The sequence below is a fragment of the Globicephala melas genome, chromosome 3 (assembly GCF_963455315.2).
Source record: "Globicephala melas chromosome 3, mGloMel1.2, whole genome shotgun sequence".
Taxonomy (NCBI): domain Eukaryota; kingdom Metazoa; phylum Chordata; class Mammalia; order Artiodactyla; family Delphinidae; genus Globicephala; species Globicephala melas.
Window position 1 is genome coordinate 48,038,740 of NC_083316.1, and position 27,478 is coordinate 48,066,217.

General features: G+C 38.6%; 1 protein-coding gene across 1 annotated transcript in view; it reads left to right on the top strand.

Moving 5' to 3' along the window:
- The window catches only part of ZSWIM6 (zinc finger SWIM-type containing 6), a 202,650-nt gene that overhangs the window by 124,063 nt on the left and 51,109 nt on the right, over positions 1–27,478 (top strand). Inside the window, exons 2-4 of the mRNA XM_060295805.1 lie at positions 3,268–3,624; positions 22,810–22,958; positions 26,522–26,672. Coding sequence (XP_060151788.1) covers positions 3,268–3,624; positions 22,810–22,958; positions 26,522–26,672 — 657 coding nt within the window. The remainder of the gene's footprint in view (positions 1–3,267; positions 3,625–22,809; positions 22,959–26,521; positions 26,673–27,478) is intronic.

A 27,478-nucleotide genomic window follows, 5' to 3' on the forward strand; every position in this document is an offset into this window, starting at 1 on the left:
CTCGTTAGCTATCTATTTTATACGTAGTATCAATAGTGTATATATGTCAATCCCCATCTCCCAATTCATCCCACTGCCCCCTTCCCCCTTGGTATCCATACCTTTGTTCTCTATGTCTCTGTTTCTGCTTTGCAAATAAGAGCATCTGTACCATTTTTCTAGATTCCACATATGTGTTAATATACAACATTTGTTTTTCTCTTTCTGACTTACTTCACTCTGTATGACACTCTCTAGGCCCATCCAGGTCTCTACAAATGACCCAATTTCGTTCCTTTTTATGGCTGAGTAATATTCCATTGTATATATGTACCACATCGTCTTTATCCATTACTCTGTTAATGGATATTTAGGTTGCTTCCATGTCCTGGCTGTTGTAGTGCTGCAGTGAACATTGGGGTACCTGTGTCTTTTTGAATTATGGTTTTCTCAGGGTATATGCCCAGTAGTGGGATTGCTGGGTCATATGGTAGTTCTTTCTATTTTTAGTTTTTTAAGGAACCGCCATACTGTTCTCCATAGTGGCTGTATCAATTTACATTCCCACCAACAGTGCAAGAGGGTTCCCTTTTCTCCACACCCTCTTCAGCATTTATTGTTTATAGAGTTTTTGATGATGGCCATTTTGAGGTGATTTGTGAGGTGATAACCTCATTGTAGTTTTGATTTGCATTTCTCTAATAATTAGTGTTGTTGAGCATCTTTTTATGTGCCTCTTGGCCATCTGTATGTCTTCTTTAGGGAAATGTCTATTTAGGAAGGGCCTCTTCTTTGATAGTTAAATCAGTCTCTTTTGAAGCACCTCTTACACTATAGCCTTGCAGACTATTTAAATACTAACTAGTCTAACTATTTTGGATTCTCAGTTGTCTTGGCTTTGCCTGTGATGGGAGTCCTTCAGTATCACTTTTGTGGAGAGACAAAGATGTTGACTTGGTGGATAAGGAGAAATTAAATAGTGTTAAGCTGGGAGAGATTGATTTTATAAATGGTTAGTTTATGATAACTATCTTCCTATAGTGACAGCTAGTTTCTTTTGTACACATATATATGTGACAGGTAGAAAACAGAGAACCTTTGCACTAAGTATACAGAATATACTTGGAAACTTTCTGGACTTATTTATGATCCATTGATCTTTTTCTTGTCTTAATCTGTGCCTGTCCCATGGACTTTTAATTATTGTAAGCTTTTAGCGCACTGGTATACAAGAAGGCAAGACTGCTCTTATTATTCTTCATTTCTAAAATTTTCCTGGGTGTTTACTTTTTATGTGATCTTTTTTTCTCGTGGGGAAATACATTAAAATTTTTAAAAAAATATGATTACATTTGCTATGTATCTTTTCTTTAATTGCGGTTTTCCAAAAAAACTTCTTGACCAAAAGAGATGGAGGAGGAGACTGGAATATCCATTTAAAAACAGGGATAATCTCTGTCGAAGAAAACCAGAGGTTACCGTATTACGGTTATCAGAATTCCTTATTGTGAAGCAGTAATAGTGACTTGATTTTTGGAAATGCACTTCTTAAGTTGATAATCTGGTAAAAAAATATGACAACACTTTTCTCTTTCCACTGTGTTGCTGAATATGAATTATCAAGATGAAGTTACATTACTCTGAAAGATTTCTCGTAAGTTGAATAATGTTTCTCCCAGCGCCCTGGCCTAAAGGAACCCCTCTCTTGAAAGAGATAGTACGTAGGGTTCAGATGCCCCACCTGTGAACTCTAGGCATCATCTGGCTGTCCTTCTCGTGTCACATCTCTGTAGCTCCATGTGCAGCATCCTTTCCAGAGTTCCCACATGGTGAAAAGATCCTTCTCCTGTGATTTAAGGGGAACCTGGAGAAATAGTGGCCTGCTAGGTAAATTTTATTCAAGTAGCATAGACAGTGGAAGGCTGAGAGAGTCAGAGGCTTCATACATTTCTGACATTCAAGTTTCTGTCGGGTACTTAATCCTGAGGTAAGCCTGTGCCCTGGAGGTTCCCCCTTAATGTTTATCACTGGCCCTCTGCATGTGGCTTTCAGAGAGGGTAGATGGAACTGAATGGTGTGCCAAAAACATTCAGGATAAGCTTCCCCATATTTAGGGAAAAGGAGTGAGGGGGATGTATGCCCTGGCCAAACAGAACGAGACTGACTGACTGGTGGCAGCGGCAGTGAGAGGCAGTTTTCATTGGCTGTGAGCTGTAGCTAGAGCTATCCAAGGAACTGTTGCTGCCTGTGCGGGTTGAGTGTTTCATTTCTGGATCCTTCGAAGCAGCGGCCAAGTGCCATTGGTGAGGGAGGTTGTGGAGGGTTCCTGTGTGGTTCTAAGTTGAGGCTACAAGGCCTCTAAGGCCCCTTGCTACTTGGTGATTTTGTGCACCCATGTGAGCATGTGAGCATGTTTAAAAGCCTACCTCTGTACCAGCTTTACTCTGTATGATAGGAAAGAAAATAGTCATTGAGCTACTTCAGCTGTGGTATGCGTGCGATTTGATGGGCTTTGCAGTTCCCCCTGCACATACTGCTCAGAGACGTTGCAATATTGGGGCTGCCTGGAATAAAAGTGGAAGGAAGGGAGGAGTTTGTTGAGAAGAAAGCTGAGCTGGCCTACTCTATTTTTAAAAAGTTGTTTAAAAAAGGGTGGAATGCTGGGGGAGAAAACTACTGATCTAGGGGATTTTGGTCAGGTATATACCACACACAGATTTAGAACAGTAATGATGGCTTACTCTAGGTAAGCTATGCTCTAGGTATAGGTATGATGTGGTGTATGAATATACATATATATAGGTGTGATGGTGGTATACTGCAGTAAGTGTTTTCATATGGCTGTGCAATAAACTACTTCAGCATGTCTGTTAAATAGCATTTATTTTTTACTTGTAAGGTTCAGGGAGAGGGAGGTTGGAGTGGCCTGAATGTTTTTACTTGAAAATAAAAGCTGTCATGTTTTATTCTTGCAGCTGTCAAGCACTGCGCATTTCAAAGAATTAAAATATTTTGTAGGGCTTCCCTGGTGGCGCAGTGGTTGAGAGTCCGCCTGCCAATGCAGGGGACACGGGTTTGTGCCCCAGTCTGGGAAGATCCCACATGCCGCGGAGTGGCTGGGCCTGAGAGCCATGGCCGCTGAGCCTGCGCCTCCGGAGCCTGTGCTCCGCGACGGGAGAGGCCACAACAGTGAGAGGCCCACGTACGGAAAAATAAAAAAAATTAAAAAAAAGTATTTTGTAGCATCTGAATGCAGAAACTGAACTCTCCTCCCCTTCTTTCACATAGGTTTCCACTTGAGTGGCACAGTGACAGAACCTGCAATACAATCGGAGCCAGAAACTGTTTGTAACGTGGCCATCAGCTTTGATCGTTGCAAGATTACCTCAGTGACCTGCAGCTGTGGAAACAAGGACATATTTTATTGTGCCCATGTTGTGGCACTGTCTTTATACCGCATCCGCAAGCCAGATCAGGTCAAATTGCATCTTCCCATTTCAGAGACTCTCTTTCAAATGAATAGAGACCAACTACAAAAGTTTGTACAGTATTTGATCACAGTGCACCACACAGAAGTTTTGCCAACTGCTCAAAAATTGGCAGATGAAATTCTTTCCCAGAATTCAGAAATCAACCAAGTTCACGGTGAGTATAAATAATCATTCTATAGATTGCTTCTCTGGATTATTTTTCATTTATAAATTTAATTCTTTTGCATGAAAATGAATTAAATATGAATTAGATCATCAACATTGCTCTTAGGTAGCTGAAGGTTTAAATTTAGTTTTGCATCCTAAAACATTTCTTTTGAAATGTTTTGTACCTTCTACTAGATACCAAGTCTTTTCTGCTCAGAAAAATTTCTCGTTTGTTAAAGCTTGGCTCTTATATGTTTATGTTTTGTAAAGTTTCATCAAATACTAGGTATCAGTTGTAGTAAACACAAATTCACCTTTGTCAGCTGTTGTCAGTAAACTGACTTGCGCATATTCAGAATTTTTTTCATTTTCTTAAAAAATTTATTTTCCAAGGCAGTAAGTTTCTGATATGATGCCTCATATTAAGAAAGTAACTTATTCTTAGAAAAAGATGAGAATTTATATAGAGAGAGTTTAGGATATGATTATTATTGTGTGTAAGAAATCTCAAAAAGGGTTTCTTTTAAGTCTTTTATACACTGAACTTGTTATCTCACTTATTTGTAAACACATGTATCAACTGTCAACATATAGTTGAAATATGGGACCAGTCAGTCACTCAACCCTATCCTTTTAGGTTTTCTTCAAAGTCCTTACTTGATGTAGCAAGTATAAATGTTTAAGGAAAGCAGTTTGAGATCATTTCTTAAAAACTTTTAAAATTGTGAGATATAACACAGAAAAGTGCATAGAATATGTATGTGTAGATTAACAAAGTGAACCAACATCCAGGCCAAGAAATAGATGACTCTCGGCACTTTGGAGGGTTCCACATGTCCCCTTCCAGTCAGTCATAGGCTCCTTTCTGTTTCCCATGGTAATCATTGCCTGATTTTTTATGGTAATCACTTCTTTGGTGCTTTGTGTTTTAACGTTAACATCACTAAACACTGGTTTAATCTTATCTGATTTTAAATGTTACGTATCTGACTTCTTTCATTCAAAATCATGTTTATATGATTTATTCATATTGTTTCACGTACCATTAGTTCATTCATTTTCATTGCTCTAAAGCAGCACCAGAAATACCAATAGAAGTACAGTGTGAGCTACATGTATAAGTTAAAATATCTTGTTAGCTTCACTTAAAAAGAAGCAAGTAAAATTAATGTTAATAATGTTTTATTTATCTCAATACATCTAAAAAATCAATTCAATATATTCATATCATACCAACATTCATAAATATCAATTCAACAAAAATATTGATATATTTCACTTCTTTTCCATATTAAGTCTTTGAAAATCTGTTGTCTGTTTTACACTTACAGCACATCTCACATCAAGCTCTAGCCACATTGCAAGTGTTCAATAGCCACATGGCTAGTGGCTACCTTATTCGACAGCACATACTCTATAGAGTATTCTAGGTATGAGGACACCACAATTTATTTGTCTGTCCCACTGTTGATGAACCTTGTTTTGAATAGAGCTGCTGTGAACATTCTTTTACAAGTCTCCTGGTATCTTATGATACTTTTAATATGTCTTTTATGTCAGGGGAAAATCCACATAGACATATTTCTTCTAGTGCTCTCCATGTCAGTCTCAGCTTTATTAAAGTAGCTGTTATAAGGTGTGTAAAGCATTTTACTTGGTAGAGTCTGCCAGTGTTGAGTAACAGGATTGTAAACAAGTCTGCCACAGAAGTACCCTGGACCCACCAAAAGCACATGCATTCAAGGACTTTTTAAGCAGGCTTCTGCTCTGTCGTATCATCTGTCTCAATCATGTTACCTTGTGAAAATTCAGGCCAGCTAACAGTCATCTCAGAGATTTCTCAGGAGCCTATTTGTGGCTTCCTATTAAATCGCTCATTGAAGGCAGAAGAATAGCATATACTATTTCTTCAAACTTTTATGCACTCTCTCTTTTTCCTTTTTTTAAAATTCATATATTCCATTTGGTCATTTTGTTCTCTGAGTTTTAGTTTAACCGGAGGTCCACATCAACAGTAAGGTGTTTGTTCTGCATTTGTCTTCCTTGTTTTGAAGGATAGCAGCCCCCAAACTTTCTTATCTAAAAGCTTTTAAAATGCATTTCTGTGTCAAAATAGTGGGACTAATGAAACAATCTAAACTAAACTTGGATGTGAGAAAGTGTTCACATGACATTATATTTCTCTCAGACTTTCTAAAATTAGAAGACGAAGATGTCTAAGGAAATATCAAGGGCAGAATGCAGGTTAGCTTTAGACTCAATGTGATTTTCAAATAACTTTTGCATGAGAACAGCTTCACGAAAGCAGTGAACTTAAGAAGTTTATCCTGCCAGCTTTCTCTCCACTTAATTTATCATAAGATTTGCTCCTAGCCTGGAAATGGGCCAATTACACAAGCTGCCTTCCTGCCTTCCATTCTAGTGTGACAAGTGGCAAAAAAAGAAGAGAGGTAGAAAGCAGGCCATGACCTTAAGTGTTGAAATGGGAAATCTGCTCCCTGGAGGGTCTTATTTTAACTGTTAGATTGATGACTTAGTAGGGGGTGGGATTTAAAATGTTTTGCAGTTATTTGACTACATGGTCCCACCTGCCTCCAAACATCTGTACATTAAGCGTTTTCTAACTCATTTTAAAAGCAGTATTTCCTTGTATGGTTTTGAGGGTATATTTTTTCTTTGAGAAAAATGTCTTGAACATGAATGTTGGGAAGAGTTCATGTTTCTCTAAGGAAAAGCATCACTTTTACCTTGCTAGATAAATAGGGTTAGGATAGGATTTAGATTAGATTATCTTAATAGGTATCTATAGGTATCTATCTTAATAGGTATCTATATATATATTAAACAGAATGAGGTTTAGCTTATCTAAATCCTTTATAAGAGAAATTCATAATATAATTTTTAAGTAAATACAAACTATGTTGATAACAGGTTTTTCCTTTTCCTTGTGAACTTGTCCTAATGCTTCTTAAAATTCTATTAGTTGCTTTACTTACTATTTTGAAATATTTTATTTTTAAAAGAATTTTATGCTGAGGAATTAAAAGCTTTTTCAAGTCTATTTCAGGCATATTGTTTCTCAAAATTTCCTTGTAAGCTACATATTGCAAATTTATAATTGTAATAGTTTCTAGACTAAGAAGCCAAGGAGAATGGGTTAGTGACTTATCCAGGATCACAGGTTGAGTGAAAGTAGTCGGAATATAGAAGTAGTCATCATAATAGTTCAGTCCTTGTCAGTTTTTTACATTTCATTTTGTTTTCATAAAATGTCCTGCATAATTGTGATTAGATTAAATCAATCACTGTATGCTAAAAAGTGGGTGTAAGATAGTTAATGTTAATGGCCCGCCAAGGAGATTGCCAGTTGTAGTTTTGCATTGATAAGCAAAATTGTTTGTCTTGGTTTTATATTAAAATAAGACTTATGGGCTTCCCTGGTGGCGCAGTGGTTGAGAGTCCGCCTGCCGATGCAGGGGACACGAGTTCGTGCCGGGAAGATCCCACATGCTGCGGAGCGCCTGGGCCCGTGAGCCATGGCCGCTGAGCCTGCACGTCCGGAGCCTGTGCTCTGCAATGGGAGAGGCCACAACAGTGAGAGGCCCGCATACCGCAAAAAGCAAAACAAAACAAAAAAAACCAAAAAACTTTCTAGCTTCCATATTGTTAGGAAAAAGCTATTGTCTTTGCTAAGTATTTATTTGGAAATTTACTGATTTTTTAGTGCTAGCCCAACTCTCTTGATTAATTCAACTCAGCCTTTTTTGGTCTTTTATGCTTCTTATTAAAGGAGTGCATTATAAATTAGTAAATTGTGGTGTAGGGACAGAACATTGAATTTGAAACCTGGAGGCCTAGAGTACAGCATTGTCTCTTCTGTGTATTACCTATGTGACCCTGGGTGAGACTCATTTTTTTCCTCATATTTAAAATCCTCATAATCTTCACTAGCAGTGTTGGAAAAATTTTAGTCATATAATATATACATGTGTAAAATATTAAAGAAAAGAGAGAGTTTACCTTATGTTGGGGTACCTGTAAGTAGTCATAGTTAAAAAGCAGAGGGAAGAAACCAATTGGGGGATGGATGATAATGGAGTTGTAGGTCAGCTTGCTGTGCTCTGACTGTCTGGCACATATTTCCTCCTCTCCTACTTCTTTCCTTTTACTCTTTCTTTTAGTGACCTCCCTATGGGATAGCCTGTACTGGGCAAACTACAACAAAAAGGGACAGATGGAGTGGAAACTGTGGCATTGGTCTCTGCTTGGAACAGAGGGAAAGGGTGTCATTTTTGTGGCCCTTCTACTCCCAGAGCTTGAGTCAATCCCCAAAGTAGGCTAGATTCATCCCTCACTTCAGTGTCAGTGTCCAGAGATACCGTCTTAGTTAGCCAGATGTAGAAGGGATGTAAAGTTGACCCAGGAGCAACTTGGGGGTTAGGGGCATCAACCGTCTGCACAGTTGAAATTCCACGTGTAACTTATAGTCATTCGGTCCTGGGTACCTGCGGTCCTCTATACCTGTGGTTCCTCATGCCCACAGTTCTTCTGTGTCTGCAGTTCCACGTCTGTGGATTCAACTGGGGATTATGTAGTACTGTAGTATTTACTATTGAAAAAAAAAGTCCGTCTAAGTGGACCCATGTAATTCAAACCCAGTTGTTTAAGGGTCAGTTGTATTCATGTCAGGTGAGGGTGGACACATGACATCTAAGATGTTTTCCACTCCCGATTCTGTGACTCTCTGGTGATTGTATTTTTTACAGAGACACAGGAGGCACCTAGGATCCATACTCCAAAGATGTACCTCTTGTAGTTCTACCCAAGTGTGCATTTGAGTGTTGTTCTTTCATCAGACATTTCAATTTGTTTGAGGATGGTTCTTATAAAACTAGCACTGTAAATTCCATTCATGCTTGCCTGTCCTGCTTAATTTAGCCTTCGAATGCTTCTGTGTCCCAGCCATCATATGTATGTCTATTCAGTCTCTTCCAGATATTACCAAACAAGCAAATCTATTCAGCCATCCCATGTCTGTTGTGTAGCTTATGTTTACTTGATTATAAGCTCCATCAGGGCTGAAACTATGACCTGTGTATTTTGCCAGCCTCCCTAAGGACAATATTTAAGAAAGTAATGGGCACACTGGGACTTCCCTGGGGGCGCAGTGTTAAGAATCTGCCTGCCAGTACAGAGGACACGGGTTTGAGACCTGGTCTGGGAAGATCCCCCATGGCGCGGAGCAACTAAGCCCGTGTGCCACAACTACTGAGCCTGCTCTCTAGAGCCTGTGAGCCACAACTACTTAGCCTGTGTGCCACAACTACTGAAGTTCGCGCGCCTAGAGCCCGTGCTCTGCAACAAGAGATGCCACCGCAATGAGAAGCCCACACACCGCAATAAGAAGCCTGTGCACCGCAACAAAGAGTAGCCTCTGCTTGCCGCAACTAGAAGAAGGCCCTCGTGCAGCAACGAAGACCCAACGCAGCCCCCCCAAAAAAGCCCAGGACCAGATGGCTTCACAGGTGAAGTCTATCAGACATTTAGAGAAGAGCTAACACCTATCCTTCTCAAACTCTTCCAAAAAACTGCAGAGGAAGGAACACTCCCCAGTTCATTCTACGAGGCCACCATCACGCTGATACCAAAACCAGACAAAGGTGTCACAAAAAGGAAAACTACAGGCCAATATCACCGATGAGCATAGATGCAAAAATCCTCAACAAAATACTAGCAACACACAAAATCCAACAACACATTAAGAGGATCATACACCATGATCAAGTGGGATTTATCCCAGGGATGCAAGGATTCTTCAATATATGCAAATCAATGTGATACACCATATTAACAAATGGAAGAATAAAAACCATATGATCATCTCAATAGATGCAGAAAAAGCTTTTGACAAAATTCAACACCCTTTTATGATACAAACTCTCCAGAAAGTGGGCATAGAGGGAAACTACCTCAACATAATAAAGGCCATATATGACAAACCCACAGCAAACATCATTCTCAATGGTGAAAAACTGAAAACATTTCCTCTAAGATCAGGAACAAGACACGGGTGTCCACTCTTGCCACTATTATTCAACATAGTTTTGGAAGGCCTAGCCACGGCAATCAGAGAAGTAAATGAAATAAAAGGAATCTAAATTGGAAATGAAGAAGTAAAACTGTCACTGTTTGCAGATGACATGATACTATACATAGAAAAGTCCTAAAGATGCCACCAGAAAACTACTAGAGCTAATCAATGAATTTAGTAAAGTTGCATGATACAAAATTAATACACAGAAATCTCTTGCATTCCTATGTACTAACAACGAAAGATCAGAGAAAGAAATTAAGGAAACAGTCCCATTTACCATAGCAACAAAAAGAATAAAATACCAAGGAATAAACCTTAACTAAGGGGGCAAAAGACCTGTATGCAGAAAACTATAAGATACTGATGAAAGAAATCAAAGACAACACAAACAGATGGAGAGATATACCATGTTCTTGGATTGGAAGAATCAATATATATTTTTAAAATTTATTTTATTTATTCATTTTTGGCTGCACCGGGTCTTTTTTGCTGCACGTGGGCTTTCTCTGGTTGCGGTGCGCAGGCCTCCCACCGCCGTGGCCCCTCCTGCTGCAGAGCATGGGCTCTAGGCACGCGGGCCCCAGCAGTCATGGCATGCAGTCTCAGTAGTTGTGGTGCGTGGGCACAGCAGTTGCGGCTTGCAAGCTCTAGAGTGCAGGCTCAGTAGTTGTGGCACACGGACCCAGCCACCCCATGGCGTGTGGGATCCCCCTGGACCAGGGATCGAACTCGTGTCCCCTGCAGGCGGACTCTCAACCACTGCACCACTGGGGAAGCGCCGGAAGAATCAATATTTTGAAAATGACTGTTCTATCCAAACAGTCTAAAGATTCAAAGCAATGCCTATCAAATTACCAGTGGCATTTTTCACAGAACTAGAACAAAAAATTTTTACAATTTGTATGGAAACACAAAAGACCCCAATAGCCAAAGCAATCTTGAGAAAGAAAAATGGAGCTGGAGGAATCAGGCTCCCTGACTTCAGACTATACTACAAAGCTACAGTAATCAAGGCAGTATAGTACTGGCACAAAAACAGAAATATAGATCAATGGAACAGGATAGAAAGCCCAGAGATAAATCCGCACGCCTGTGGTCACCTAATCTATGACAAAGGAGGCAAAAATACACAGTGGAGAAATGACTGTCTCTTCAATAAGTGGTGCTGGGAAAACTGGACAGCTACATGTAAAAGAATGAAATTAGAACACTTCCTAACACCATACACAAAAAATAAACTGAAAATGGATTAAAAACCTAAATGTAAGGCCAGACACTGTAAAACTCTTAGATGAAAACATAGGCAGAACACTCTTCAACACAAATCACAGCAAGATCTTTTTTGAGCCACCTCCTAGAGTAATGAAAATAAAAACAAATGGGACCTAATGAAACTTAAAAGCTTTTGCACAGCAAAGGAAACCATAGACAAGACAAAAAAACAACCCTCAGAATGGGAGAAAATATTTGCAAGCGAAGCAACGGGCAAAGGATTAATCTCCAAAATTTACAAGCAGCTCATGCAGCTCAATATCAAAAAAGCAAACAACCCAATCCAAAAATGGGCAGAAGACCTATAAGTAGACATTTCTCCAAAGAAGACATACAGATGGCCAAGAGGCACATGAAAAGATGCTCAACATCACTAATTATTAGAGAAATGCAAATCAAAACTACAATGAGGCATCACCTCACACCAGTCAGAATGGCCATCATCAAAAAATCTATAAACAATAAGTGCTGGAGAGGGTGTGGAGAAAAGGGAACCCTCTTACACTGTTGGTGGGAATGTAAAGTGATACAGCCACTATGGAAAACAGTATGGAGATTCCTTCAAATCCTAAAAATGGAACTACCATACGACCCAGCAATCCCACTACTGCGCATATACCCAGAGAAAACCATAATACAGAAAGACCCGTGCACCCTGGTATTCGTAGTGGCACTGTTTACAATAGCCAGGACATGGAAGCAACCTAAATGCCCATCGACAGATTAATGGATAAAGAAGATGTGGTACATATATACAAAGAAGTATTACTCAGCCATTAAAAGGAATGAAATTGGGTCATTTGTAGAGACAAAGATGGACCTAGCGAGTGTCATACAGAGTGAAGTAAGTCAGAAAGAGAAAAACAAATATCATATATTAACGCATATGTGGAATTTTAAAAAATGGTATAGATGACCTTATTTGCCAAGCAGAAATAGAGACACAGACCTAGAGAACAAATGTTGTATGGATACCAAGGGGGAAAGGGGGAGGTTGGGAGGAACTGGGAGGTTGGGATTGACAGATATACACTATTGGTACTATGTATAAAATAGACAACTGATGGGAACATGCTGTGTAGCAGAGGGAACTCTACTTAATGCACTGTAGTATCCTAAATGGGAGGGTAATCCAAAAGGGAGGGGATATATGTATATGTATGACTGATTCCTTTTGCTGTGCAGTAGAAGCCAACACAACATTGTGGAAGCAACTATACTCCAAAAATAAGTAAATAAATAAAAAATTTAAAAAAAGTAATGGGCACTCACAGTTTGTTAAACAAAAAGTAACAGTGTCCTTTATTATGTAGTAAAGGCCATTTATGAGAAACCCATAGCTAAAATCATACTCAGTGGTGAAAAGCTGAAAGCCTTTCTTCCAAATTCAGGAACAAGACAAGGATGCCCACTCTCACCACTTCTTTTGACACTTCTATTCTAGGTCTTCTATTGGAAGACCTAGCCACAGCAATCAGACAAGAAAACCAAATAAAAGGCATCCAGATTGAAAGGGAAGAAGTAAAACTGTCATTATTTGCAGAGAAAGCCCTAAAGTCTTCACCCAAAAACTGGTAAATGAATTCAGTAAAGTTGCAGGATGCAAGGTTAATATACAGAAATCTGTTGCATTTCTATACACTAACAATGAAATATCAGAAAAAGAATGTAGAAAAAAGACCTGTTAAAAATTGCATCAAAAAGAGTAAAATACTTAGGAATAAACTTAACCAAGTAGGTGAAAGACCTATACTCTGAAAACAATAAAACACTGATGAAGAAAATTGAAGATGATACAAAGAAATGGAAAGATATCTCATGGTCTTGAATTGGAAGAATTAATATTGTTAAAATGGCTATACCACCCAAAGCAATCTACAGATTTGATAGAATCTCTATCAAAATACCCATGACATTTTCCACAAAACTAGGACAAAAAATCCTAAAATTCATATGGAACCACAAAAGACCCAGAATTGCCAAAGCAATCTTGAGAGAAAAGAACAAAGCTGGAGCTGTCACCCTCCCATACTTCAAACTATACTACAAAGCTACAGTAATCAAAACAGCATGGTACTGGTACAGAAACCAGACACATAGATCAGTGGAACAGAACAGAGAGCCCAGAAATAAATTCACACACCTATGGTAAATTAATCTACAACAAAGGGGGCAAGAATATACAATGGAGAAAAGACAGTCTCTTCAACATGTGGTTCTGGCAAAGCTGGACAGCCACATGTGAAACAGAGATTAGAACATTTCCTCCCACCATAAACAAAAATAAATTCAAAATGGATTAAAGACTTAAATGTAAGCCCTTGAAACCATAAAACTTCTAGAAGAGAATATAGGCAGAACACTCCTTGACATAAATCAGGGCAATATTTTTTTGGATCTGTCTTCTAAGTCAAAAGAAATAAAAGCAAAAATAAACAGCTAGGACCTAATTAAACTTCGAAGCTTTTGCACAGCAAAGGAAACCATTGACAAAACGATAAGACAGCCTACAGAATGGGAGAAAATATTTGCAAATGACATGACCGACAAGGGATTAATATCTAAAATATACAAACAGCTCATGCAACTCAATATCAAAAAAAAATAACCCAATCAAAAAATGGGCAAAGACCTGAATAGACATTTTTTTCAAAGAAGACATACAGATGGCTAATAGACACATGAAAAGATGGTCAACATCACTAATTATTAGAGAAATGCAAATTAAAACAACAATGAGATATCACCTCACTCCTGTCAGAGTGACAGTCATCAAAAAGTCTACAAATAACAAATGTTGGAGAGGATGTGGAGAAAAGGGGACCCTCATACACTGATGGTGGGAATGTAAATTGTTGCAACCACTGTGGAAAACAGTATGGAGTTTCCTCCAAAAAAAAAACCACTAAAAATAGAAGTAACAGGTCTTCCCTGGTGGTCCAGTGGCTAAGACTTCACACTCCCAATGCAGGGGGCCCGGGTTCAATCCCTGGTCAGGGAACTAGATCCCACATGTATGCCACAACTAAGAGTCCACATGCCGCAACTAAAAAAGATCCTTCATGCCGGAGCTAAGACCCAGCACAGCCTAAATAAATAAATATTAAAAAAAAAAAAGAATTAACATATGATCCACTCCTGAATATTTATGCAGTAAAAATGAAAACAGTAATTCTAAAAGATACTTGCACCCCAGTGTTCATAGCAGCACTATTTATCTAGAATAGCCAAGATGTGGAAGCAACCCAAGTGTTCATCAACTGACAGATAGTTAAAGAAGAAGTGGTATATAAATGCAGTGGAATACTACTTGGCCATATAAAAGAATGAAATTTTGCCACTTGTAGCAACATGGATGGACCTAGAGACTATTACGCTCAGTGAAATAAGTCAGACAGGGAAGGACAAATACTATATGATATCACTGATATGTGGAATCTAAAAAATAATAAAAACAAATGTATGTAGCAAAACAGAAACAGACTTACGGACACAGAAAACAAATTAGTGTTACCAGCGGGGTGAGAGAAGGAAGGGAGGGGTAAATTAGGGGTATGAGATCAAGAGATATAAACTACTGTGTATAAAATAGATAAGCAACAGGGATATATTGTATATAGCACAGAAAATTTATAGCCATTATCTTGTAATAACCTTTGACGGAGTGTAATCTGTAAAAATACTGAACCACTATGCTGTACACCTAAAACTAATATAATACTGTAAATCAGCTATACTTTTTTTTTTTTTTGCGGTACACGGGCCTTTCACTGTTGTGGCCTCTCCCGTTGCGGAGCACAGGCTGCGGACGCGCAGGCTCAGCGGCCATGGCTCACGGGCCTAGCCGCTCCGCAGCATGTGGGATCTTCCCAGACCGGGGCATGAACCCGTGTCCCCTGCATCGGCAGGCAGACTCTCAACTACTGCGCCAACAGGGAAGCCAGCTATACTTTAAAAAAAAAGTAACCGTATCATTTTTTATTCCATTTTGTTCTTGGTAAGAACCTGGAGATTTATTCTTGTACACAAACGTGTTCCAAATCTAGCAGTGAGTGACAGTTGGAGTTGTTTGATGGAGGCCTCATGTCACATCTCTCTTCATTTTGTTTCTCTGTCAAGGGTCATAGTCCTTGTAACTGGGCTTGCATTAGCAATCAGTTTGTGCAGTTATCCTAGGGAGATAATTTTGTTATTACAGGCATTATCCTTTCTATTGTAGACCGTTCTGGTGTTGACAGTTGGTGAAACAAAGGTATGACCTACTACTGGTGGTCAATGTAATTAGCAAATCTATCTATAGGACAGAATTAAAGTTGCTTTAAATGTGCTATCTCAAAGTACGGTAGTGTGAAACTTAAAAGTAAGAAAAAGAAGACTGCATGTTGAAAAGATGTATGGAAGTATAGAAGTATCTGAAGATAAAAAGACAAGAACTCACTGGTTCCCACCAGCTCCCCTGCCTTAGTCTCCAGTAGCTCCCTTATTCCCTGGCAACCATGGCTGACAGTGTGGTTTAGAGTCTTCAGAGGCAAGTTTTCTTTGTGCACACGTGTATGCAATTTTTAAAAAACAATTTTAAAAACTTATTTTTTGCAGTTTCTTTTTTCTTTTAATATATCATGAATATCTTCTCTTGTTAGTACAAATAGGTCTTGTACTGTGTTAAGTGTTGCATGTAGTATTACATACTCTGGATATATTTAATCATTAACATACTGAAGGATTTTGAAGTTGTTTTCATTTTTTTCCTACTATGTGCAGTGCTGCTGTGACCATTCTTTGTGTATGTGTGGATTTGTGCAAATGCTTTTGAGGAATAGATTCTTAGTAGTAGAAATGCCAGAACAGTTGGTATCGGCATTTTGGGTTTTGTAATTGCTGCCAAATTTCCCTCCAAAAATTACCAGTTTTTCCCTTAAGTTTTAATTAGAACTTGATGTTTCCATAATATGATTTTTATTTTGTTCTAAAAAATTGTTGAAATATACAATCATGTACACATGATCATCTTCACATGAAAAAACATTTTAGCAAATGAGAAGTAATCTTAGGACTTCTGTCTCCTAATTGGGAGGAGTCACATCTCTGACGCGTCATGTATTTGATAGGGTAATGCAGAGACAGCCAAGTTACTTTTAGCCCAATACCCTTTATCCTTTCTCTTTTCACCTCCAAATCTTGCCTTCCCTCATACCCTATAGCCATCTCTGACACTACCCCAACTCTCATAATTTTCAAAGAATTGTTACCAGCTGTGATCAGTTTCCTTGCCATCCCTGTCTCCTTTAACTGATCCTAAGTCTCCATGTTGGCTAGATGAGCTTATTATTCCCCTCTCCCTCCCTGTAGGTTTCTCTTACCTCCCACTGTAAGAGTATTCAGAGTGTTTAAGAGCTTAGAAGTTAGACAGCCTACATTAGAATTCTGGTCCCTTTGCTTTCCAGCTCTTTGAGTGGAGGCAAGGAACTGAATCTCTTCAGGGCTTTGTTTTCTTATTTGTAAAACATGGTTAGGAAAAGAGTGCCTATTTCTTAAGGTTAGGAGGGTTAAAAAGGAGTAAATCTGAGTTGCTGTTATCTCCATCATTGTGATGTGGCAGTTGACGTGAGTCTTCAAGACAGTTGAGGAAAATATTTGTGAACTTTTTTTAAAAAACATCTTTAAAAATAACCTGAGCAGGGGCTTCCCTGGTGGGGCAGTGGTTGAGAGTCCGCCTGCTGATGCAGGGGACACGGGTTCATGCCCCAGTCCGGGAAGATCCCACATGCCGCGGAGCGGCTGGGCCCGTGAGCCATGGCCGCTGAGCCTGCGCGTCCGGAGCCTGTGCTCCGCAACGGAAGAGGCCACAACAGTGAGAGGCCCGCGTACCGCAAAAAAAAAAAAAAAAAAAAAAAAAATTCTGAGCAAACCATTCTTGAAACTTGCAAGCATAGTAGATCTCTTTTAATAAATCTGAAGAGTCAGGTTATGTAAAAATGAGACTTACTGAGAACTGTGCATTTAATTATTTATGTTTGTGTACCAGGTAATTGCTAATACATTAATACATTTGTTAGCTAAGTTATGGAAAATGACTTACCTCTTAAGCATAGAGTACTCTGAATTTTTTAAATGAGCATTGGTGAATGTACAAATATTTTATTGCTTTTTATCCATATAAAATACATGATTATTTCTGTACATGAATAAGTATATCATTGAACTTCTGAAGTAAATTAAATGATAATAAGAGATGAGTAATAAAGTCAGGTGAGAGGAAAAGAATAGAGGAAGGGCTATAAACCCTGACAGGCCTATTTGAGTTCCCTGAGATATATCCTGATTACCGCGCTACTTATTTATTTCCTTGGAATTTAGCTAAAGGGAAGGTGGCTTGTTGAGGGAGCAGAGCCTGGTGCATGCCAGGGCTCCCTGTCATTAGCCTGCAGGCTAAGGAAAACAGATTGTCCTCTAACAGCTCCTGGAGAGGACACCACACTGCAGCATGGCAGTAGAATTACGTGGACTGACCATTGAGAATAGGTGATAAAGGATCTGGCTCCTTCAGCCACCACAAAATTGTATATTGAAATGAAGGCATTAGTCACTAACTCGAAATGGGGATTTCAGTAAGAATAAAATTTAAAGCTGTTCTCAAGTGTGTGTTTATTCAATGCACATTATTTTTCGGTGGTCTAGTTCTTGTCCTCTCTAAAGAAAGATTTTTTTCTGAGCCTGAATCTCTAAAGTTTGCTGCCTTGCCTTTCCTCTCTTGGTGCCAATGGTTGATATCAGGAGTTTGCCTTCAGCTTATAAGACAGGTGTACTGGTGTCTTTGTAAGCCACAGACTTAATGTTTCCTATCTTTAACAGCAGGCACTAAAACTGTAGGAGATGGCATTCTTCTATAGGTCCTGCAAAAGAGGCTGAATTAATCACCTCTGCAGTGTAGACATCTGCTGCCTGCATTCTGCCTCTGTAGACTGAATTTGACAATTTAATTTTAACGAAAAAGAACACTGCTACATAAATATAAAACGCTTAAAGCATTATTTGGACAACAGTGTTACTAAAGCATGAAGATGTAAACTAAAGCCTTTCGCTTCTTGTTTGAATTTGTTTTCCAGCAGTTTAAGAAAAAAGAAAGCTTTAAGTTCCCCGTTAGAACCCAAAGCTGTGGATAATTCCACATACCAAACATAGTATAAGCCAGTTGTGAACATGTCTTAATATCTCAGTTTAAAATTTGCAGAATGATTTGGTGTTGCCCAGTGCTTAGAAGTGACTGTTTTTGTGACAAGAGACAGATACCTCAGTCAATATGTCCTAAATTTACTTCAGTCAGTACACTGGAGAGGCGTCTGTCTGATGACTTAGAACCCTGAATACTTTTCAAAACTAAGATCCAAAATGTGCCACCATGTTTAAGATTCTCTCCAAATATAGACTAGTGTTTCCCAGCCACACTCCCCACCCCCATTGCCCCTGCCTTTTTATCTGTGGCAAAGATTCTGATTCAGTAGGTCTGAAGTGGTGCCTAAACATCTATTTTTCACGGTGTGCCTCAGGAGTTTTGATATACTCCTAATTTGGGGAACCGCTGGGGTAAGAGTTTTTGATATTGGGGTAAATCAAAACTAAATCTGAACCAAATCAAGTAGCAGGCAGGGAAAGCCAAAGACTTGGACAGTAGTCCTTCTTGTCTCTGAACTCTCCTTTGCTCTTCTCCTATGGCATTATGTAAGCAAGGTAGGAGGGTGAATCAAATCCACACACCCTAGCTGGGAGTGAGAGACAAACTGTTTCACTTTTTTCAACAGATAATTTCACTTTCCCTGAAGGCTTGAAACTTGGAAGAGTTAAGCCTCAGTAATAAAATGCTCACAAAGATTAATTATACACTTGTAAAAGTTATAGCATTTATAATTATAAATATAAATAAGGGTTAAAAATATGATAGGTTTTAAAACACTTTAATGGATCATTTAATTTACATACACAGGTTCTGGTTCCTGCCCAACTGGGGGAATATCTAATAGCAAATGTATAAATACATGAATTATGATTCTCTTTGCATACCTTCCTCAAAGCTAAATGCTGAGAGGTTTGTCTTTGATTATAGACAGCTGTTAACAAGTAGAAATAAATTTTGCAAATCTACATTTTATACAGGGCTTGGGCAATACTTTAATGCATGTAATCAAGACATGTTAGCATTTAAGTGTTTAAACTTTGGAATTAAAGTTTAATAAATAGGACTCCCCTGGTGGCGCAGTGGTTGGGAATCTGCCTGCCAGTGCAGGGGACATGGATTTGATCCCTGGTCCGGGAGGATCCCACATGCCACGGAGCAACTGGGCCCGTGCGCCACAGCTGCTGAGCCTGTGCGAGCCACAACTACTGAAGCCCGTGCGCCTGGAGCCTGTGCTCCGCAACGAGAGAGGCCACTGCAGTGGGAGGCCCGCACACCGCGGCGAAGAGTAGCTCCTGCTCGCCTCAACTAGAGAAAGCCCGCACGCAGCAACGAAGGCCCAACACAGCCAAAAATAAATTAAAAAAAAAAAAGTTTAATAAATAAATTTGCTCTTTTGCGGGGGGGGGGGGTTGTTGTTGTGGACATTAATTTCCTGGTCTATAATGTACAGTGTACATGTCTTTATTCCTAAAATGTTGAGTTGTGTTTAGAGGAAGTGGTTGAGGAAGTGGAGGCCTGTCTTTGTGCAGTTGTGTGTCTGTGTCTGTGAGTCTGTGTCTGTCTTTCTCTAGAATCAAAGGGATGAGCTAGATTGGGGGTTACAGATGTAACCCCAGTGGTTAGTTAACTCTTCACTAACGCTAACAGATCTCAGTATCCTTCCTTAAATTTATCTTTGATTTATGGTTGACAACTGCTGCCTTGATAACTTCAGGGTTAAACTTGAGCTCCAAGGTTCTGGGATATATTCTTCAGCAGGGGAGAGAAATGGGAGACCAGATTTGGCATTGTGGCTGTGGACAAGTCATAACCACTCTGAACCTGTTTCTCCTTCTGTAGAAAGGGGATCATAGCTATACTCACCTCCAGGGGACATTGTGAGAAGAAAATGAGATAAAGCATGTGAGGATACTTTAGCAGTGGTTCCTTTCTGTTAGGGTTCCTTTTCTTGTTAGGGGTGGAATGTATTTATGCCTTTCTCTCTCCCTCTTTTCCCCTGTTCCTCCCAGTACTGGATTGCCTGATAATGGCAAACACCGGCTAGGTGTTAGGAGGCAGTGGTGAACAGGGCAGATATAATCCTTGCTCTCTGGTAGCTTAAGTAACTCCCTACTTGGAACAGCTTTCTCTGCCTTCTGGAAGAGCCAGTCTCTCCTGCTCTTCCCAATAGGCTACTCGTTCCCGTTGCTATCCTTCCTCATTCTCTTGCCCAGCCTTTAAGTGTTGGCCTTCCTTAGGGTTCCATCTTAGACGCTCTCTTTACCCTGTATTGCGTCCCATAGTATATCCAGCTCCCTACTTGAAATCCTGTCCCCTCTTCTTGACCAGCTATCTCAGAGGTACTTGAAATTCACCATGTCTAAAACTGAACTCATGGACTTTCCTGGCAGTGCAGTGGTTAAGACTCCACATTTCCACTGTAGGGGGTGTGGGTTCAATCCCTGGTCAGGGAACTAATATCCTGCATTCTGCGCGGTGCGACCAAAAATTTTTTAAAAAAAATAATAATAATAAAAATAAAATTGAGCTTATGATCTAAACACTGCCCCTCCCTCCCCCAAAACTGATCCTGCTCTGGTGGTCTGTGTGTCAGTGAGTTGTCCAGTATTTCGTCCAGTTGTTTAATCCAGAAAACCATGTCTGTCTCAGCCCCCTGATCGCCCATATCTCATGTATCTACTTCTTCACCAAGTCCTTTTGCTTTTATATCCTAAATTTCTGTCACGTTCTCCATTTCTGTTCTCACTGATGTTCTGTTCTCACTGAAGAGTATTCCATTCTTCCACTTCGGATAACCTTGTCGTGAATTCCCATTCATTACTTTTAGGGAGAAAAACTAAGCTCCTCACTTGTCGGGGCTCTCCGGCCTGGCAAGAGTTGTCCCTTCTCTTCCCCAGAGTTGCCTTGTATTGCTCTTCTTCCTTATCATCTACTTTTGAGTTGCATGGACATGGACTATCTTTTGTTTCATCCACGTACCATGTTCCTTTATGCCCGAGACCTCTGCCTAAGCTCTTAGTCTCACGTGCAGACCCAGTGCTTCCTTTTCCTGCCTTAATTTATCTTCTAATCTACTTAAGGCAGATCTCAGCTCAAATTCCATTTCCTCAAGGTATGCTTATTCTGCCAATTCAAGGCCGGGTCAGAGCTCTCTGATACGATCTCCTGGCACTTTGTCCTCTTCTATAAACAATTAGTTCATTTATTATTATATATTTGTATGTGTGATTATTACATTTGATATTTATTTCACATACTTAAAACAGTGTTTCTCATATAGTGGATTGCAACTCATTATACATTATGAAATCAGTTTTAAAAATTATGACAAGCCTTTTAAAAAAAATGAAATAGTATAGAAAATATCAGACCTCTTCACTTACAATAAGGGTATTTTTTCATCATAACTTTGCTTCAGATTAATAAATAGGTGTGATCATATAAGTGTGCAGATACACAGGTGTATTGAGTATGATATAAATTATATTTCTTATTGTGGGTCTTAGTCAAAAAAGTTTGAAAGCCGCTGAACTAGATGGTAAATTCTGTGAGGAGAGGAATTCTCTTTTGTACCCCAGTCCATCCCCAAGTCTAGCAGAGGGCACTCGCTCAGTAAATATGTCGGCTGAATGAATGAAAGCACACTTTTTCAGGGAGGTTCAGAGACCCATTGTCTTCCTCCTAGGGATTAATGGACCCTGGTTCTAAGCACGTTAGTGATTATTTCCTCGGCCAGTTGAGTCTGCATTAGATCATTAAAAGAAAAGAAGTGTAGAACCACACCTACACATGTATTTTTTTAAGGGTTGATAAGGCAATGAAACACTATTGAGAAGAGATTTTAGATTTAGTTTTTGTATTACTTACGAATCTTAGGCCTTAAATACCATTTTATTTTATTTCATTAATAAATAATGAAACAATTTTCACCTGCCTAAATATCTGGGTAATTTTTGAGTTTCTAAGGTAGTCTACACACAGGGCTTGTTACATAGCTGTTCTCTTTTATGCGTACTTCAGCAATAAAATATTTACGCAGTTTTGGCAAGGTGATACTACAACCTGGTTTAGTACAACAGCTGCACTGCCTGTTCCCATGTGGCTTGATTTCCCTTTTTAATCTTTGGTTTTCTGCAACTAAAGACTTATGTCAGCATGTAGTTTATACAGCAGCAGATAATGGTGAAAGCTTCTTGAATTAACATAGTAAAGAGAAATACGCTGCTGAGTTTACTTTGTTTCATATTTTTCTGATGTCTCTGAAAAGCATTTTACTAACGTGTTCTACACAGTAGAGCTTTTATAAACATCACATATTTACAATGAGACATTTTTGTGAATTTTTTTTTCTTCAGGGAACCTGTAAACTCATCTCCAAAGGTATAGTCTCTGATCTTAAAAAAGGGAAACATCTCAGCTCTAAAGTCATCGCCGTTTGGCTTAGCACAAATCAGCAAAGTTCTGGCAATAAAAGAATCATTTTTACATTTATTTTCGGTCATACATTTGTATGTATATTGAAACTGAGATTGGATTAAAAAGTGTTTAGGCAAAAAATACAGAATCTTAATTCTTTTCAAGTTTATTATCAGAGCCCTTTTAGCCCAGAGTTTTTCCTAGCATATGTGTTATTTTTTTCTTTCTATTTCTAGGTGCTCCTGATCCAACAGCAGGTGCTAGTATAGATGATGAAAACTGCTGGCACTTAGATGAAGAGCAGGTTCAAGAACAGGTTAAACTGTTCCTTTCCCAGGGCGGGTACCACGGATCAGGGAAGCAGCTTAATTTGCTCTTTGCAAAGGTATGACTTTTTATTTTTAAAGAAATATTCTAAATATATACATTTATAGAAAGTATATATGATCATGTTTACAATAGGATAAAGGCTTCTTTTTAAATTCTTATTTATTTTTTTAAGAACTGGGAATTCCCTGGCGTTCCAGTGGTTAGAACTTGGTGCTTTCATTGCCAGGGCCCAGGTTCAATCCTTGGTTGGGGAACTAAGATCCCACAAGCCATGTGGCATGGCCGGGGTGGGGTGGGGGGAAGAATAGACTAAGTTATTATCAACCATTAGAGACTTCTGTGTCGTAATGCAAGCATTAATTTACTTAGGTGTCTTTAGACAAGATATGGGCCATTTTTGTCTTTCTCAGCTCTTATTAATAAAATGGTGGCAATTTATACAATTTTGAAAAACTGTTCAGTACTAAAAATAAAATAGCTTAATGTTATTTGAAATGCCATCTTTTCAAGTTTTTTCTTCTTCTAGTTAATTTTCCCAAGTAGAGCATACCTTTGAATATAGTCCTTAAGATGTGCTTTATATAATTAGTTTAATGTCGATATCTTTAAATTAGTTTCAAGAGCATAAACTTTGGAGTCATACAAACCTGGGTTTAAATCTCAGTTCTAAATCTTATTGAGTGTATGTACCTTGGCAAGTTATTTAAGTCAGTTTCCTCATCTATAAAATTAGCTAATAGTAGCATATCCATTCAAGTTGTTGTGATTATGGTGTTAAATGATAATGGTGTCTAACAGTAGTTGGCCCTTGGTAAATGTTAATTTTCATCACCAAAATTTGATAGCCTAAGAAACAAAGTTATCTTCATTATAAGTTCATTGTGAACAGAAGCTGTGTCTTGCTTTACACAGAACTCTTAGTACCATAAACACATGTCTAAATACTGGATAAAATGCTTTTTAAATAATGTTAAAGCAATGTCTTTTCATTGGGGGTACAGCCATCTTTATAGATAACGTATTCAAATTGGTTTTAAGGGAACAGATAACTGTGTTCATTGATATTTCTGTTAAACAACTTCTCTAATATTCATAATACTTAAAAGCTTTTGTAGTTCAGAAGAATTAGAGTAAACTCTGTTACTGCTTTTGGCCAAAAATTAGTGTATTCTGATTAATGAAAACCCTTTAAATGAAAATTTATCCTGGGACTTCCCTGGTGGTTCAGTGGTTAAAACTCCATGCTCCCAGTGCAGGGGGCATGGACTCAATCCCTGGTCAGGGAACTAAGATCCAGCATGCGCGTGGTGCAGCCTTAAAAAAAAAAAAAAGATTTATTCCATATACCATACTTAGATTGCCAATTTTTCAAGAATTTAGATTACAGTAAAAATACATTTAACTCTAAAATTATTTCACATGATTTAATCATTCTTTGGTAATTCATAGGCACTTCAGACTCTTGTAATAGTTCACAGTCAACAGTCTGAAAATTAATTACCATTAGGCTGTAATTAATGTATATGTATTTGAGTGTTGGTTAATAGTTCTGGTTTGTATGCTTAATAGTAAAGCATTTATTTTCATTGCTATTGCTAACTGAGTAGTAGGGTAGAAATTTATTAGGAAAATAAATACTAAATTAAATCCATGATATATAGAGGTAATATTAAAGTTTTGGTATATTTAGACACACAGGAAGTATTTCATAGATTCTCTTATCAGCAGAGAGTACACTGTGGCCTAGTGGAAGCAATGTGAAAGAGGTATTAGACTGGCCTGCAGTTGCTATTTTTATCCTTCTATATGATGTACACATTGTATATGCCATATGAAGTAAGAGCAACATCTAATTTTGGAAATGGCATAACTTCCAGAGTTAAGGCAGATCCGGGTTCTGATTCCAGTTGTTCCTCTTGTCCTTTGGACAAGTTACTTTACTTCTGAGGGATGGCTTTATAATTTGTAGAATGGGGATTATAATCTGGCCTACTTTATATGGTTGTTGTGAAGATTAAAAGGTAAGTATGAATGTAAAACTCTTTAGCAAGATGTCCGATAAATGGCAACTCCATTTCTTTCTCCTTTTTAGTACTTCTTAAGATTACTCAAAAAAACCTTCTGGAAGCATACCCTTGTGATTCAGTGCACAAGTACGTTTGAGTTCTCTGCAAGGCTCAAATTCTGAAGCCTGGTTTGAGGGGAGGGTTCCATTACTTGTCAGGGTACAGGACTGAGGCAGAACCTATTGATCTAGAGGTTTAGGCTGCTTTATTGAAGATCTGCTGTTTCCTCCTTCATGTGGCTTTCACATAGAAAGAATTTTGAATAAAAGGACTCCCCTCTCCTTATATACTACTTATGACCTTGCTCCACTAATTTTCTACACAGAGAACTCATGTTCAGCTGGGATTCCTATTCATTGAACACATAGCGGTGTACACTTTAAGAATGGATGGATTCATTTAGGATTTCCTGTAGAGCAACTTAGCCTTGTGTTTCTTTTCTTGTTTTCTTGTTTATTGGGGAAATGTAACAGAAGAATAATGGACAGAGCTTGAGGTTCCAGCAGAGAAGCCAAGTTAACTTACTAGGTCAGTGGTTATGATTCTGCTTCAAGGATTGCTCATTTGGAGCAAGAGAGTTCTGAACCTACAGCCCTTTACATTTCCTCTTACCATTGCAAAAACAGTCCCATCTGAGTGAATAGAAGTATGCTGTTGCTCTTTACATGGAAATCCTCGGTGAGAAAGAATCTAGTGAAATTACTAATTTACCTCAGAAAATGAAGCACTTGTAGGACTTGTACTTGAATATACCAGAAACCACTGAAAGAGGTTTAAATTGTACAGTTTAAATTGGTGAATTGTATGTACGTGAATTATGTCTCAATAAAGCTTTTTTTAAAAAAATGGAAGGACAGATGCTATTATTATAAACACTATCAGATCAATTTAGAAGATCTCTAAAGAGTTCTCAGTACAGTGCTTTAGACTCTACTACTCTGGTGGTTAAGTGCAATCAGTTAGGGAGTCAGGAAGGTGCCCAATGATTTGTCTTGTTTATTTTGGTATTATTTTTCTGTAGGCTGACAAAAACATTTGGGGGGAAAATTGGGAAGTTACGCAAATTTCTTTTCCTCATGTGGATTCTAAAACATGATTTAAAAAAATTAATGGTCAGTTCTCTGATTAAATAGCCATTTAGGACAGAGGCTCATTTTTTTTGTTGTTTTTTTCTTTTTTTTAAGGTTTTGGGGGGTTTTTTTTTGATGTGGACCTTTTTTTTTTTTTTTAAAGTCTTTATTGAATTTGTTACATTACTGCTTCTGTTTTATATTTTGTTTTTTTGGCCGTGAGGCATGTGGGACCTTAGCTCCCTGACCAGGGATTGAACCGTCACCCCCTGCATTGGAAGGTGAAGTCTTAACCACTGGGCCGCCACGGGAGTCCCTCAGAGGCTCGTTTTTAACAACTTTTGTTTGCTTAAGAAGGATGGTGTGAAGACTTGACCACCACCACCACCCCACCCTCCCTCCCCAAAGAAATAAAGTAGTCTGTCTCTGTATTGCTGTTCATTTTTTAACATTTTTCTGAAGGTCTGTTTTTTCCCCACTAGGTGCGGGAGATGTTGAAGATGAGGGACTCAAATGGGGCCCGAATGTTGACTTTGATAACAGAGCAGTTCATGGCCGACCCTCGTCTGTCACTTTGGAGGCAGCAAGGCACTGCAATGACTGACAAATATAGGCAGCTCTGGGATGAGCTGGGTAAGTATAAATTTCCTGATGGATTGCCATTGGGTTGTGTGTGGACAAAGACCATGGTTGAATGTTTAAGGAGCATGGTCAGAGTACTGCAGAAGAGAGAGCTACTTTTATATGAACTTGTTGCCATTATACACTGGTTAGAAGAATAGGAAGAATGAGGCATTTGCAGGAACCAATCTTGGCAGTGTTTTTGGGGAATTGTCTGATGTTGAGGAAAGCAAGCACGGGATCTGCTTTTAAATATTTGGAAAAAAAAAAGCTATATTTCAAAACAGGTATTTGGTATAATAGAACTGATTACTTATTTCTAGACTGATACTGTAATCAGTTCAGCTAAAATTTGGCTGTTTTCCCCTTTTGCCCACATTAAAATTATCAAAAGTAGCTTGAATATTCATTTTATTTTTTTTTGTTATTATTGACTTAGATGGACTGTTGATTGTCAGAATGGAAAAGACACTGCAAACTCTAATTTGTTTTGCTTCCCAAATCCGTGGTGGTAAAGATATAAATATAGCAGGTGGTTGAAAAAAGGAGAAATCTACTACTCATGTTTACTGGGACGTTTGGGGGGGATGACTCTTGTTACTCTGTGCTCATTGCTAGGGAAATTAATAATGTATTTATCTTGTCTATTAAGAAATCTATATGTGACAAATGGAATTTTTGGCAAATATTTTGTCAATGCCTATATTAGTTTTACGTTATGCATATATTTATTAGAAGATCCTAGTTTCAGTGTAATTGAATAGTAGAAGTCTTCATACCTTCACCTTCTGTCTTCCTCTTGGCTAATGATGGACCAC